The sequence below is a fragment of the Taudactylus pleione genome, unplaced genomic scaffold (assembly GCF_031769625.1).
Source record: "Taudactylus pleione unplaced genomic scaffold, aTauple2 ptg000015l, whole genome shotgun sequence".
NCBI lineage: Eukaryota > Metazoa > Chordata > Amphibia > Anura > Myobatrachidae > Taudactylus > Taudactylus pleione.
This window is the reverse complement of record NW_028284417.1, coordinates 22,182,036-22,196,044: the sequence shown is the minus strand read 5'-3', so window position 1 is coordinate 22,196,044 and position 14,009 is coordinate 22,182,036. Positions and strand designations below refer to the sequence as shown.

The following is a 14,009-nucleotide window of genomic DNA, read 5'->3' as shown; positions in this document are numbered from 1 at the left end:
TATTTATGGCACCAACTAATTAAATATGCCCCATTTGTCCAAATTTGAAGTAGCATCCAGAGTAATTTAAATTCTTGAAAACAAGCATTGAAACAATAGACTACATATGCTCTATCAGCAATACTTTGACGCGCTCAACTATACAGACACAGTAAAGTAAAAACTTTATACATACAATTCAATTACCTAACATTTAGTTATAGTTACCAATTTAAAATCTTGGAAATGTGAAACTGCAAAAATGTGCATCTAAATTGCAAGTGGCTATTTCTCTTAAGAATAGGGACATCAAACTTGTACTTTAGTTATGATGTGTCACAGTAAGAAAGTGTAGGAACAAATGTAACCCCTTTGCCGTGGGACTTTTAATTCTCCATATAAACTCTAGATAACGAGTCCAACTGCCACAAAAAAAAAAAAATTTTAAAATTACCTACAGTACTGTTGAAGACTTCTAGCCGGGGAGCCAGGTTGCCCCTCTATCTCCCCAACCCTGACAACTACAAAGATGGGAAACTCCTCATTTGAAGGAGAGGAGCCTCCTGTTTCAAGAGGTGACCCCATAAAAGTTACCTGGTGATCAGTGTTCTCCCCTCTACCTGGCATCCAAAAAAAAAAAATCAGGGCACTAACATTTGATAGAGGGGGGATCTCCTCTTTCAAATGATATGGTCCCCTACAAGTTACTATCTGGTGATCAAGTGCAGATTTTTTTTGTCAAAACCTACACAGAATCCTTTTAACAATTTTGGAAAGGTGGAAAATTGGTAGAACAAGAACCACAAAGTATTTCTTTGAGGTGTTTATAAGACGAAAAAACACCTGTTTGCTTTCGGTTCCTTTTCTTGAAATTCCAATAAAAAACACTTTCTGCCTTTTTTTGACGTGTTAGAATGAGTAAAAAGTATTCTGAATAAAACAAGGTATAATTTGTGTGGGTAAACCACAAACAAAAACACACAAAAAAAAAACCTGACGTTGTGGAATGTGACAAGCGCCAGTGTCAGAATATAGCCTCAGCACAAGGGTGAGAAAACTCTCAGCCGCAAAGGATGTTGAACAAATTTGCTCTTTAAGAGTATACAGCAAATGTAGTGCAAATCTGTAGGTACTTAAAGTAAACGGGCAGACTAAAAAAGTTATAGGATTATATTTGTAAATACATGCATGCCAAATGAACAGCTAAGCTGGGTAAACAGACGACTTGCATATGAGGCGATGTCGTCAACGATTTCCTTTGAACTCCCAGACAAACGATATAGTGCATACACTGTGCAATCTTACCAACGACCAAATGATATATATCGTACGTCGTTAACGATTTCCAAATAGTTAGCTTGTTAACGATATTGTTTGCTTACCAAAACACCTGGCGACCACCTTAAAGAATTCTGCAAAATATAACTAATGGGCTGTACTATGACACAGGTGTATGCACAGATCAGAGAGATCTGTGCATGCATCTGTGTGTAAATAGCTTGTATAACTTTTTTTTTAAATGACGTAGGGCCCCCCCCTAAAAGCACAACCAGCACTGGACTGTTCAGAGTCAGTCCTGGTTGTGTATATACAGGGGACAAAAGACGTAGGAGTCCCCTGTATTTTGCACAACCAGCACTGGGCTCAGCGAGTCGGACTTGGTTTTGGAAATACAGGGGGACAAAATGAGTAAGGGTCCCCTGTATTTTCCATACCCAGCACTGGACTCTTTCTAACGGGGGTGTAATGCCACAGCCGGGGTAACCCTTTCACTGGCCAATAAAGGGGTCCCCTTCTCCAGGGCACCCCAGGCCTGGACTGACAGCCCGGGGCTATCCCCCCGCACCCCTAGCCGGTGAGTGCCAGGTGGATTGTATGTAAAAAAATTGATTTAATATTGCCTTTTGCTGTGGAACTGCAGGTCCCAGCAAGCCTCTCCTGCATGCTGGTACTTGGAGAACCACAAGTACCAGCATACGGGGCATTAAGGGCCCGCTGGTACCTGCAAAAGAAATATTAAAATAACCTCTCCCAGCCAATGAACGGTTCCCACCATTGACTTTAATGGTGAGAACTGCTAGGTAAACTTTAGTTATATAGCCGTTCTCAGGTGCGAAAGGAATGCACCTTGCTCGTTTCCAAAAGGCATGTTTTTGCCAATTTTTTCTGCAAAAAAATGTCCCATGGTCCCAAAAAGATTATAACAACTAGTTTGAGTATAAAGCTCTGAAAGTTGCACGTAAATAAATGTAAATGTAGCATAAATACTACAACAGTAAATGTAAGAAAGTTATATTTTAATGAGCAACTGTATGTAGATGAACACTGTTTTAAATAGACAATTAGGTAATTATAACCCAAAGGAATTATGTATAAACTGTGATATACTAAAATAAAGTTATGGACACCAAACTATGGGCTCGATTCAATTCAACACGAATTGAACAGAGCCGGGAATGAGCTCCCAAAGCTATTCAATCCTGCGCACTGTTAGGTCGGAGAATTCCCATTCTCCAGCCCCTTAAACAGGGTTTTAGTCACATGAACGAGCATTCTCCGACTAAACTTCACGGAGCAATGCTGCTCGCACCCCAGGAGGAATGCAAGAAGAAATCCTTAGTCGGGCTTAGCAGTGCGCTGAATTGAATAGCTCCAGAAGTTCATTCCCAGTGCTATTCAATTCGCTTTGAATTGGATCGAGCCCTATTTTTGAACTATCTGCATGCTCTGCTTTATGCCTAGCTTGTTAGTAAGGGAGGAGAGGGGGGGGGGGGGGGGGGAAGAGAGTTATAAGCCAAGAGGTGAAAGCAGTATGAAAATTAGAAAATAGAATTTCTCCCCGCACCTTTTCCCCAATTATAAAATGTTCTTTTTATGATTTCTAAACACTTATTTCACCACTTTAAATGTTACAGGGATTTCCTAAAATAACATTTTTATGCATATATATCAATTTGTGCAGGAAGCTAAATGAGAAGTGTCAGCAAAAGAATTCTGAATAGATGCATACAAAACACAGCACATGACTAACCTCTGCAAGATAGGTGACCACAAGCATAGTGCACAAATAAAAGAAAAAAAAAAAAAGTTAAAAAGGTATCACTAAAGCAAGTGTCCTATGATGTTTTAGCCATTTTTCCAGTGCATGTGAGAAAGAAAAACAATCCCAGTGTTACAATTACACCACATCTCTCCAAGAATTAGTTAAATGGGCTTGATTCAATTCAACGCGGATTGAATAGCACCGGGAATGAGCTTCCGGGGCTATTCAATTCAACACGCAGTTAAGCCCGACTAACTCGCATGCCCCCTGGGGAGCAGGCAGAAATCTGACAAAACTCCTGGCGCGATGTAGTTTTCTGCCGTTAGCACGGCGGAAACAGCATTGCACCAGGCAATTAAGTAGGAGAAATGGTGTTTAGTCGTGAGAGCGACCAAACACCATGTTTAAGGCGCAAGAACAGGCATTCTCCTACATAACAGCCCGCTCAATTGAATAGCTCCAGGAGCTCCTTGCCAGCGCTATTCAATTCGTGTTGAATTGAATCGTGCCCAATGTAAAATTTCATGATCATTTTAGTGATTTAATATTTTGAAAGAAGAAGGATTTAAAAAAGGAAGTATTTGGAGGCAGACAAAAGTGACATTACAGGAAAAATAAAATGGTTGGAACAGCTGGCTCATCAAAACTGCAGGTCACATCTTAGACTAGGTAAACTTTAGCTGCTGAGTTGGTAGTTGAATAAAGGTTAAACACAATTTAGTCTGATGGGGAGACATCACTTTATTTGGTCTTCCCAAGTAAATCCTATGTTTTACAGGTATAGATTTGCCTTTGGTAAAAAAAAAAAAAAAAAAAAAAAAAAGTAAGAGGCACTATCCTCAAATCCAGTTTTAATTTTTCTAGGCTATAATCAAAATTATGAGGCACTGCTAGCTTCCCCTTTTTGGTCTCTTCCGACTGGGTCACATCCCCAATTACATCATGCACTCCCAAACTCTTATATTGCAAGATGCTTACTACATATTGCTAAACGGAACAAAGTTTTGAATGACATACGAGGATTGCGAGACACAAAAGTATGCAAGTACAAGGAAGTCTGCATGCGTCAGCTATGGGAAAACATTCAGAAACATTTAGGGAAACAATTCAGACTGGGAATTTGAAGCCATCAACTTTGAGGTACATGACTGAGCATCCTTTAAACACCAAGCCATTGAGTGCTGCCTTAAACACAATATATACCTAATTGGGGAGGGGGGTAACTATTTACTAACCCTTAAAACAAGTTTCATTATCTTGGATTACAGGAACACAGTTAAGCTAATGGTGGTTTAAGCTGGGCACCCACTATACAATTTTCTGTCAGATATCTGTCCAATCTGGCTGGTTGGCATGAAAACCTGGTAATGCATGGGAGCAAATGACAATTGATCATATGGTTTTAAACAATGAAAAAAAAAGAAAAAAAAAAATTGTTCAAATTTGTGCGTTTTAAGCAATTTGTCTGAACAACCATTTTTGGCTAGTTTCCAGTTTGTGAGCAAATGGACGATTGTCATTTGCTCCCATACATTACCAGGTTTTCATTCCAACCAGCCAGATTGGACAGATATCTGACAGAAAATTGTATAGTGGATAGCAAGCTTCAGATTCAAAAGTATTGGGGGCCAAAAAAAAAAAACCGACGGCAATCCAATATTATTTAGCCATGCACCTTTTAAAAGGGGAACCAATATTTTCAGAGCAACAAGCATCCCTCCAAACTTGTAAAATTGCAGAAGTCTAGCATCCTGTAACCATAGCAACTCCATTTTCAATGTCAGCTTTCAAACATTAGTGATCATGTTCTATGGGGCAATAAAACAATCCTTAAAATATTAAGGAGGCAGTTACGCAGGGATTTAGTTCCCAGGAGCTAATCAATTACTTCTTGCAACGTCCACCGGTTCCCACATTGATCTGCAGCTGTCAGGTCGCATATAGCCTCGAAGTCCTACTTAACGTAGATTTCTGCTTGCACCTCAGGAGGGTGCAGGCAGAAATCCACAATAAGTGCAGCCCTGGGGCTACTCAGGGGAAGCAATTGAATAGCTCCCAGTCACTTAGTCAGGGAGTCAAATTGCCGGGTACCCAGCAAAGGCAATCCGTACACACTGCACAACCTGGTGTACGACCGCTCGATATATCGTTCCCCCGCCGTATCCAGAAGCATGGTGTCATTCCTCAAATCGGCCTGCACTGCAGGCGATCTGGAGAGAAGACAAATGACGCGTGGGTGTGCGCAGTTGTGCGTACACACTGGATGGTGTCTTTCAGATTCTTCAGAAACTGGGAAATCGTCCATTATATTGTCAAATGTGCGCCCAGTTAAGGATTCACAAAACTTAATACCTGTAGGAATGTAGTATGCTGGTGAACTTCAAGAAACAAACATACAATTGTGCCCAAAAACAAGAGACCACAATAAAAGATCACAAGAAGAAAACAGAAGCAAGAAACATTTTGAATATGGTTATTGTGGTGATTTCTACTAAAAATAAATATAAAACTTTCAAAATAGGTTAAAGGAAGACGCCAAAAAAAATAATAAATAAATTTATGGTTTCATACACTATAAAGTAGTACTAATCGTTTTTGGTAAAAGTAGTGCACTATAAATATTTCCCTATTTTAAAAGGTGCATTAAGATTTGCTGTGGAGCAGCATGATGCCCAATAACACTCCTACAGATTGGGACACAGCAAGTGACTAGCTTTGACAATTAGGGTGGGTACATACTTGCATGATATTAGACAGATTTGGGCAAATTGGAAAGACAAATCGCACATATAGGGGCATATTCAATAACCCGCGGGACCTCTCCCGCGAGTAATTGTTGGGTGAGTCCCGCGGCGCGGGGTAATGCTATTCAATAGAATAGCTTTGTCCCCCGCGTCCAAAAAACAGGACTTCCACGCGAGAACACACTGATTCCGCGAGAACTGCGGAATCAGTGTGTTAATATTGCTCGCGCGAGGCCTCACGCTGATTTTACCTCACACCTACATGAGGTGCGAGGTAAAATCAAACAGCAGGGACACCCGCACGTGGAATCCCCGCTAATTGAATCCCGTCAAGCGCGTCAATTAGCCGCGCTAATTGAATATGCCCCATAGTGCAGCGTGTATGCCCTGACTGGTTTCATGCAATGTTGGTTGATTGGCCACCCTGCACGGCCAATCACATAACACATGTGAAGCTGTACATATTACTGAAGGACGAAACAATGATCGTTCAGTCGTTCATTAAATCTTGTGTGTACCGGCAATCTACTTTGGAGCGTGGAAAAACGTCCCCTCCACTGGCACGATAACCGGTTGTACAAGTGCGTAGCCAGCCTAAATGGTGCTCCATACTGCTCTATTGTCAACTCCAATCCTCACACACCCCCAAAAGTTCAGATTTGCTGGATTTTTTTATATAAGCAGAGGGTGAGTTTCTATTTGTATGGGTCATTCAATATTCCACAGAAAATAATCCTGAAAACATGGATTAGGTAGTCTGAATCCAGTTAAATAAGTTAATGAAGCAAGAGAGACTGAAGAGACCCAGGTAATAGTTGAAAAAGGTTATCATTGTTACAACATTTCAACGTAACAGACAGTGCAAAACAATTTAAAAAATAATTCCGTTTTGGGTAGATAATATTAAGCAAACCTTGGTACCCAAATATAGTTTTATTTACAAACATTCTGCAGACCACCACCCACAAGACATCTTTAAGTGGGGAATTTTTCTGTGCAGATTGAAAATCTTTTAGTTTATTATCCCCCCACACACACTCATTAGATTCCAAGCAAGCTTTCAGAACCAGGGTTAACTAGTCATAGTAAAGCATAATATAGTTGGAAAATGCATCTCACTGTCAAAGTATTTTGTAAATGAAACAAAGAAAAACTACAACTGCTGCATTTAATTACACCATTGTTTACACAAAGAAAAGTGACTTGTCAAACAATTAAGACAGACAAGGGGAGAAATGACTAATTCAGCAGTAGCAAGGACCAATATGGTTATGGGAATGCATCATTCCTCAGCTAGTCAATGGAACACATTTGGGCATTTGTCAATTCTTTGCACTGAATTATCACATTTTAAATATATGTATCCTAAATGCAGCAAGTTTCAGTTGTGTCACTTGGACAGCCTTTTCCTAATAACTGGTTCTATCAACTTTCAAGAGTTGCATAGCAATTACAGGTTTACCAGGGTAAGGAAAGACATGATTGTGATAACTGTAGATGTTTCCATCATCTAGTTAATTTCATTGACAGACTTCTGAGTTCACCAAATATAATCCATAATAAGCAAATTTAGGCTTGAATTATTAAAGGGACTTAGTGGAACCATAGTGGAGCTATTCAATTTCTTCCCATGACTGCTACATTTTCCCATTATAATGCCCACATTTAGCCACTATAAGCTACAGCCCCTGGGAGCAATCAGCTATCAAGCCGCAACTAGCCCCGATGCCCTAGTAACCCTCTTGAGGTGCACACAGAAAAACAAGATAAGTGCAGCCTCAGGGCTAGGTGCCAGAAGTAAATGAATAGCTCTCGGGCACTCAGCCAGGGAGCCAAATTCCTGCTAATTGAATCTGCCCCAATGGGCTCGATTCAATTGAACGCGAATTGAATAGCGCCCCGGGAATGAGCTCCGGGAGCTATTCAATTCAGCGCGCTGCTAAGCCCGACTAAGGCCTGTATTCAATTTGAGGCGAAAAGCAGTTTCTGGCGGAAAATGTTCGCCGATGACTTCATTTCACCAGGCGGAAAAGTATTTCCGTATTCAATTTGAAAGACTTTCCGCCTAGGCGGAAAGTCAATGCAATGTAATAGGCGAAAAAGTTTTGCCTATTACATAGGTGGAAAAAAGTGCAGAATTGAGGTTTCGGGGTGCAACATTGTGGGAACCCCCGTGCAGCCTTCAGACAGTCCCCCAAAGGTAAACTGTCAAAAAAATTTAGAAAAACACTTAAGGACACCCCAAAAAATAACTTTGAATTTGGGTGTAAAAAAAAATGTTGGGGGACAAAGAAAAACTAGCGAACTTGACTCTGGGGAGGGGGGGCTCCAAGTATGCCTCAGGTGGTTTTTTCATTGCAGAGGCTTGCGGCAGGTGGATATTTCACATTTTTCTAAACTTAACTTTAAAATATGCTGGCTTCCATTTTGAGGTACCCAAAATTTGCTGGGATAAAGCAAAAAAAAATCCTGAATGCTTTTCTGCACCACTTATACAAAAACGCTATTTAGCAGCTATTAAGACCGTTTAAAAAACATCAGATACCTTAAGCAGGCCAAATCGGGGAGTATCATAGAGAACCCCCATGTCAGAGCATCTTTTTGGGGGAGTCAGGCCGATTTCCCCAAATCTGACAGCACTTTCCACTGGTTTAAGTTTCGCCGGGTCCCGTTTTCACGTACTTTCAAATTGAATGCGGGGATAAGCGGGCACGTGCGCGATACTTCTCCGCTTGCAAAACATGCGATGTAGGCGAAAAGTCCAGGAGGCGAAAAAGTATCGCGGGTCCGCTCAAATTGAGCACGGCTTTAAGGATTTCTTCTCGCATCCCTCTTGGGTTGCGAGCATAAATCTGACAAAAGTACAGGCGCAATGCTATTTTCTGCCCATAGCTCCGCGGAAACAGCATCGCACCAGGAAGTATAGTCGGAGAATGCCCATTCTCGCGACTAAACACCCTGTTTAAGGCATGAGAATAAGCATTCCCCGACCTAACAGTGCGCAGAATTGAATAGCTCCAGGAGCTCCTTTCCCAGCGCTATTCAATTTGCGTTGAATTGAAACAAGCCCTATGAGTGTGTTTTACTAAAGCTGTTCATTTTTGCAACATCTCGGATGATCTATGGACACGATTCTATGCTACGCTATGTGAATAGCGCCGGGAATCAGCTCCCGGAGCTATTCATTTTCGCGCAAAGTTAGGTCGGGGGAAGGCGCATTCTTAGGAGCAAGAACGGGCATGCTCTGACTAAACTTCAAGGCGCGATGCTGTTTTCCCAGCACTAAGGGCAGAAAACAGCATCGCGCCTGGACTTTTGTCGGATTTCTGCTCGCCGGATGCAAGAAGTCCTTTGTTGGGCTTAGCAGCGCGATGTATTGAATAGCTCTGGGAGCTGACTCCCAGCGCTATTCACATCGCGTAGAATAGAAATCGAGCCCTATGTTTGCATTCAACTGTCAACTAGGTTCATGAAAAAAGTAATGTGCAGATTTGTATTATATTTTTCAAATAAATGAAACAGCAGGAAAACATACTCTGAGTAAGTCACTGACTGAAAGTAATCAACTATATGGCTCCTGTATGCTACTAGCAGGAGTGTACAAAAACACTGGACTGTGTCTGGTAACATTTTATAACAAGACTGAGTATCGCTGTAACATGTGTTCTAACTACATTTTTAATATGGGCGAAGCTTGTCTACATGATGCCCATCTGTATAAGCCCATATGTTGGTCTTTTGTAATAAGGCAAAGAAATCTATGCCTGTCATGCAGTAAAAAACAAAAAAACAAAAAAAAAAACAACTGCTACCAATAGAGAACCCTGAATAAATGCCTAAATGCAATGTCATTAATATACACATCACTGAGAAAGAACAGCTATAAAAACTGTTGAGTGCAGTAAAAATACCTTGGCCTTATGCAAGATTAGCTTGGTGTGGGCAGAAGTTCCTGTTGCCCTGATCTCATGTGATTACTTGGAGCCAATGTGCAGGAAACTAGCAGCTTGATGATGTTACAGGATGTTCCTCAGGAGCATTAAACATGTTCTTGCCAATACATGGACTGTTTATGATCATAAATATTCACGGCTGTCCAGAAAATGGTCATCTGCATGCAGAGATATAGCTGTAACACACTAAACATCAGTTTAGTGTGTTCTATACAGCTGTCATTTCCATGTGAGTTATGTAGGTGACAGCACTGTTGATAAGAGTAGATCAGAGGACAGACAGGAGTCTACTCTGCTAAAATAAAGCTAGCCACCCTGTTGGCAATGGTAACTTACACACAAAGGAATGTATCAAAGCCAAGGGGCATATGTATCAAAGCCAAGGGGCATATGTATCCAGCTTGATGTGAGATAAAATTGTGAAATATATATCACCAACCCATCGGCTCCAAACTATAATTTCTTAAACACAGCCTGCAAAATCTAAATTAGAAGCTGATTGGTTGGTGATATATCTCTCACAATTTTATCTCACATCAAGCTTTCATACATATGCCCCTTGATGTGAACTCATGTGGGCTCGTGTATAATATATATATATATATATATACATACACACACACACTACCATACACAGTTATGTTACCCCACATGATGATGTGAATACCTAAACCTAGAAAGTGTGCAATATTACAGTATGACATCAGCAATAATCACCATGTGTGTCCATAAAGGACATGTATAATGCATTCTGATAAAACAATCGGAAAAAGAAACATTCTGATTCTCAAAGAGCAGTGTAATTAATGAGCACACTATGGAACAATAGCCATTACATTTGCCATTCAATGAATAGTTCATTGCATTCCTGTAGGAGACCATCCCCAAGTGTGATCAGTAAATTATACATGGCCCTGCCTACAGTACATTAAATACTTTGAAAAAGAAAACTCCCAAAATGTATCCCATCACCCAGATAAGTACTTATATGAATCTCCACCCAATCAAAAGAAAACATGGCAGCTGGAGAATAAGTGTAAGTTATTCATGTCACAGATGAATACATTTAACGGCAAATCAATCTTGAATATATTATGTTATCTCACACACAATACACACTGCCTACAGGAGACGCCTCACACGGTTATGGGCATGTTTTTAGATAAATATTTGTATCCATCTCCCCATCCCTTAGCAATTAGATCAGTCATAAGGCAATATAAATGTATCTAGCTTCTGACTAGCACAACATTGCATTACATAGTGTATCACCGCCATTTGCACACATTACAGCTTCGTTTTCCTTGTCCAAAATGTCCCCTTAGCAGCAAATGGTGACCCAGGGATGGCAGCCGTCTCCCTCCCCCAAGCACTGTCTGGCAGTCCCATCCCTGGCACACACCTTGCCCATCCTCCCCCCATATCCCAGGCTCTATGCCTCTTCCCCATGCACGTCCCCAGCACCGCTTTGAGAAGCCCACCTGCGGTTAGCCGGGAGGACACCTCCCCGAAGGGTGAGGGCTCCAAACGGAGGTATTTCTGTGGGGAGGGTCCGGAGGGGGAGAGAGGGGCGCATCGCCTTCTCTTTGGGGAGGCCGCCGGGCTCAGGAGAGGGTCGAAGTCGATAGTCCTTTTAAGGGTGGCTCCACAGGCCATGTCCGGGCACGGGCGAGCACAGACCCACAGCGAGGGGCAAAGGTAACGCAGAAAGGCTCCACACTGCGACTGCACCCCGAGTACCCCCGGCCTAGATCTAGGCGCTGCCTCCTCAGCCTCCCGTCACCTTCCCGTGACAATCCTCTGGCTGCCTGCTCCCCGGGAACACACCACACCGTTATCAGCTGTAACCGAGCCGCTGGCGTACAGAGCAGGGGAGGATGGCGAGGGATGGTGGAGCCACTCACTGATACACCGAGCTGCGCTGCCTGTATGACTCTGTGGCTGTGCTCTCCTCAATATGGCGTTATCAACAACGCCACTGATTCACTCTCACTCCGACATGCACCGCTGGCGCAAAGGGGCTTCTGGGAAATGTAGTCCGCGCGTCTAACCGCTGCGCTGCACAAATCGACAAATAAACGACATCCCCCGACATGCTCTGGTGCGGGGAAGTCACTTCCGTATTTGAATTTAAATCCCCGTAGTTGTTTTGAAACTTGTAAACGGAGAGATGCCATTGGCTGTTTGAGATGCTTAGCCGCCGCCGTGGGGTGTACGATAGGGATGGGCAGGGCGGATCACAAGTGATGCTGATATAGTTGGACATTAAATAAGTACCCTGAAATGTACAGATGAAATATATGTCTTTTTTGACCATACAAACACCAGTCGCTTGAACACCAGTCCGCTTGTATCTGCTACGTGTTTCCCGTTATCTCTTTGTTTTGTAATATACATTGATGGGGCAGATGTATGAAGCTCTGGGAAGTGATAAAGTGGAGAGTGATAAACGACCAACCAATCAGCTCCCAACTATCATTTTTCAAACACAGCCTGTAACATGACAGTTGGGAGCTGAGTGGCTGGTGGTTTATCACTCTCCACTTTATCACTTTCCAGAGCTTCATACATGTCTAATCCTCTGTCGTTAAATATAATCATTATGATGTATCATTTTTGTCACTACGTAATGACCATTTAATTTTACAATCTGTTATCTAGGTAATTCATTTACAGTAATGCTGCTGCTGCTGTCATATCTTGCTTTCAGGTACCATAGCCAGACTTGGGCAAAGGAGTTGTCTGGCACATCAGAAGCAATGTTCAAAGCTCCACTTCCTTCCCATAACATTTGTTTTGTAAATAACACATTTTTAGGTGTTTGTCCCTCATAGCCAATGTTAAGTGAGGGTCATACTTGCCAACTCTCCCTGATTAACAAAGTGATAGAGAACTATACCTTGGCGCAAAAAAGGGATTTCAAGCTGCCCAACTCCAGTCTGGGTTAACACCCCTAAACCCCAAAACAGATCAAATAATAATACAAGAAGTGACTAGAATTATGGCGCTAATCCCACTAATGAAGCATTTACTATATATCACAAAAGATGAAATAAACAAACAAACACTTCCCTTAATGCGATGATCTCTTTCTTGGTTCAATGTTAAGTATCAAGTTATAAGCAGATGCTTTCCATATATGTAAAACAAAGTGTGATAATGCCACGGAAGGGCGGTTCAGGTGCAGTCCGACAACGCCACCAAGGAGGAACTCGCAGTCGGGCAGCGATGTCGGAGGTGTCTCGCATTCTTGCTTGGGCGGAGTGTCACATTCCAGCGATCTCGGCAGTCTTCATTCTCGGAGTCCTCAATTGGGAGGCGGACTTCCTCAGCCATCGCGACGTGCATCCCGGGGAATGGTCGCTTCACCCAGAGGTGTTTTAGCTACTCGTGGACAGGTGGGGGCTGCCGGAGCTGGACTTGATGGCCTTCCATCACAATCACAAGTTGCCTGTTTACGGGTCAAGGACAAGAGACGCAGGCGCCTGTCTGGTAGACGCGCTGTCGGTGAAATGGACGTTTCACCTGGCGTATCTGTTTCCTCCGATATCCCTGCTTCCTCGGGTTCTGCGGAAATTCAAGCAGGATGGCGGCACGCTCGTGCTGGTAGCTCCGGCGTGGCCCAGACGTCCTTGGTACTCCGATCTGAGGTGCCTCTCCATCGACGCTCCGTACCTTCTTCCTCAGCGTCAGGACCTATTGTCTCAAGGGCCCTGCCTTTACCCAGATCTGGGTCGGCTGTCTTTGACGGCATGGCTCTTGAGACAGCCGTCTTAAGGTCTCGGGGTTTCTCCAGTTCGGTCATTGGTACCATGCTTAGGGCACGCAAGCCTGCTTCCGCACGGATTTACCATAGGGTGTGGCACACTTACTTTCGGTGGTGTGAATCCAGAAGCTATGATCCTCAGGTGTTCTGGGTTTCCAGAATCTTGGAGTTCCTTCAATCAGGTTTGGACCTCGGCTTATTCCTTGCCTCTCTGAAGGTTCATGTGTCTGCTTTGTCCGTGTGGTTTCAACGTGGGATTGCTACACTGCCATATGTTCACACCTTTTTCCAGGGTGTTCTCAGGATCCAGCCTCCCTTTGTGCCTCCGGTGGCTCCTTGGGACTTGCCGGTGGTACTACAGGTCTTGCAGGGTCCTCCTTTTGAGCTGCTTGAGTCGGTGGAACTCAAGTGGCTGACGTTTAAGACCGTTTTTCTCCTGGCAATTGCTTCTGCCAGGAGGGTGTCAGAATTGGGGGCGCTTTCCTGTCGCCCTCCCTTTCTGATTTTTCACCAGGACAGAGCGG

General features: G+C 43.0%; 1 protein-coding gene across 1 annotated transcript in view; it reads right to left on the bottom strand.

Moving 5' to 3' along the window:
* Nucleotides 1-11,780, bottom strand: part of AKIRIN2 (akirin 2) — a 28,830-nt gene extending 17,050 nt beyond the window's left edge. Inside the window, exon 1 of the mRNA XM_088471933.1 lies at nucleotides 11,201-11,780. Within this exon, the coding sequence (XP_088328059.1) occupies nucleotides 11,201-11,375 (175 nt within the window). The 5' untranslated portion in view covers nucleotides 11,376-11,780. The remainder of the gene's footprint in view (nucleotides 1-11,200) is intronic.
* Nucleotides 11,781-14,009: the final 2,229 nt, after the last annotated feature.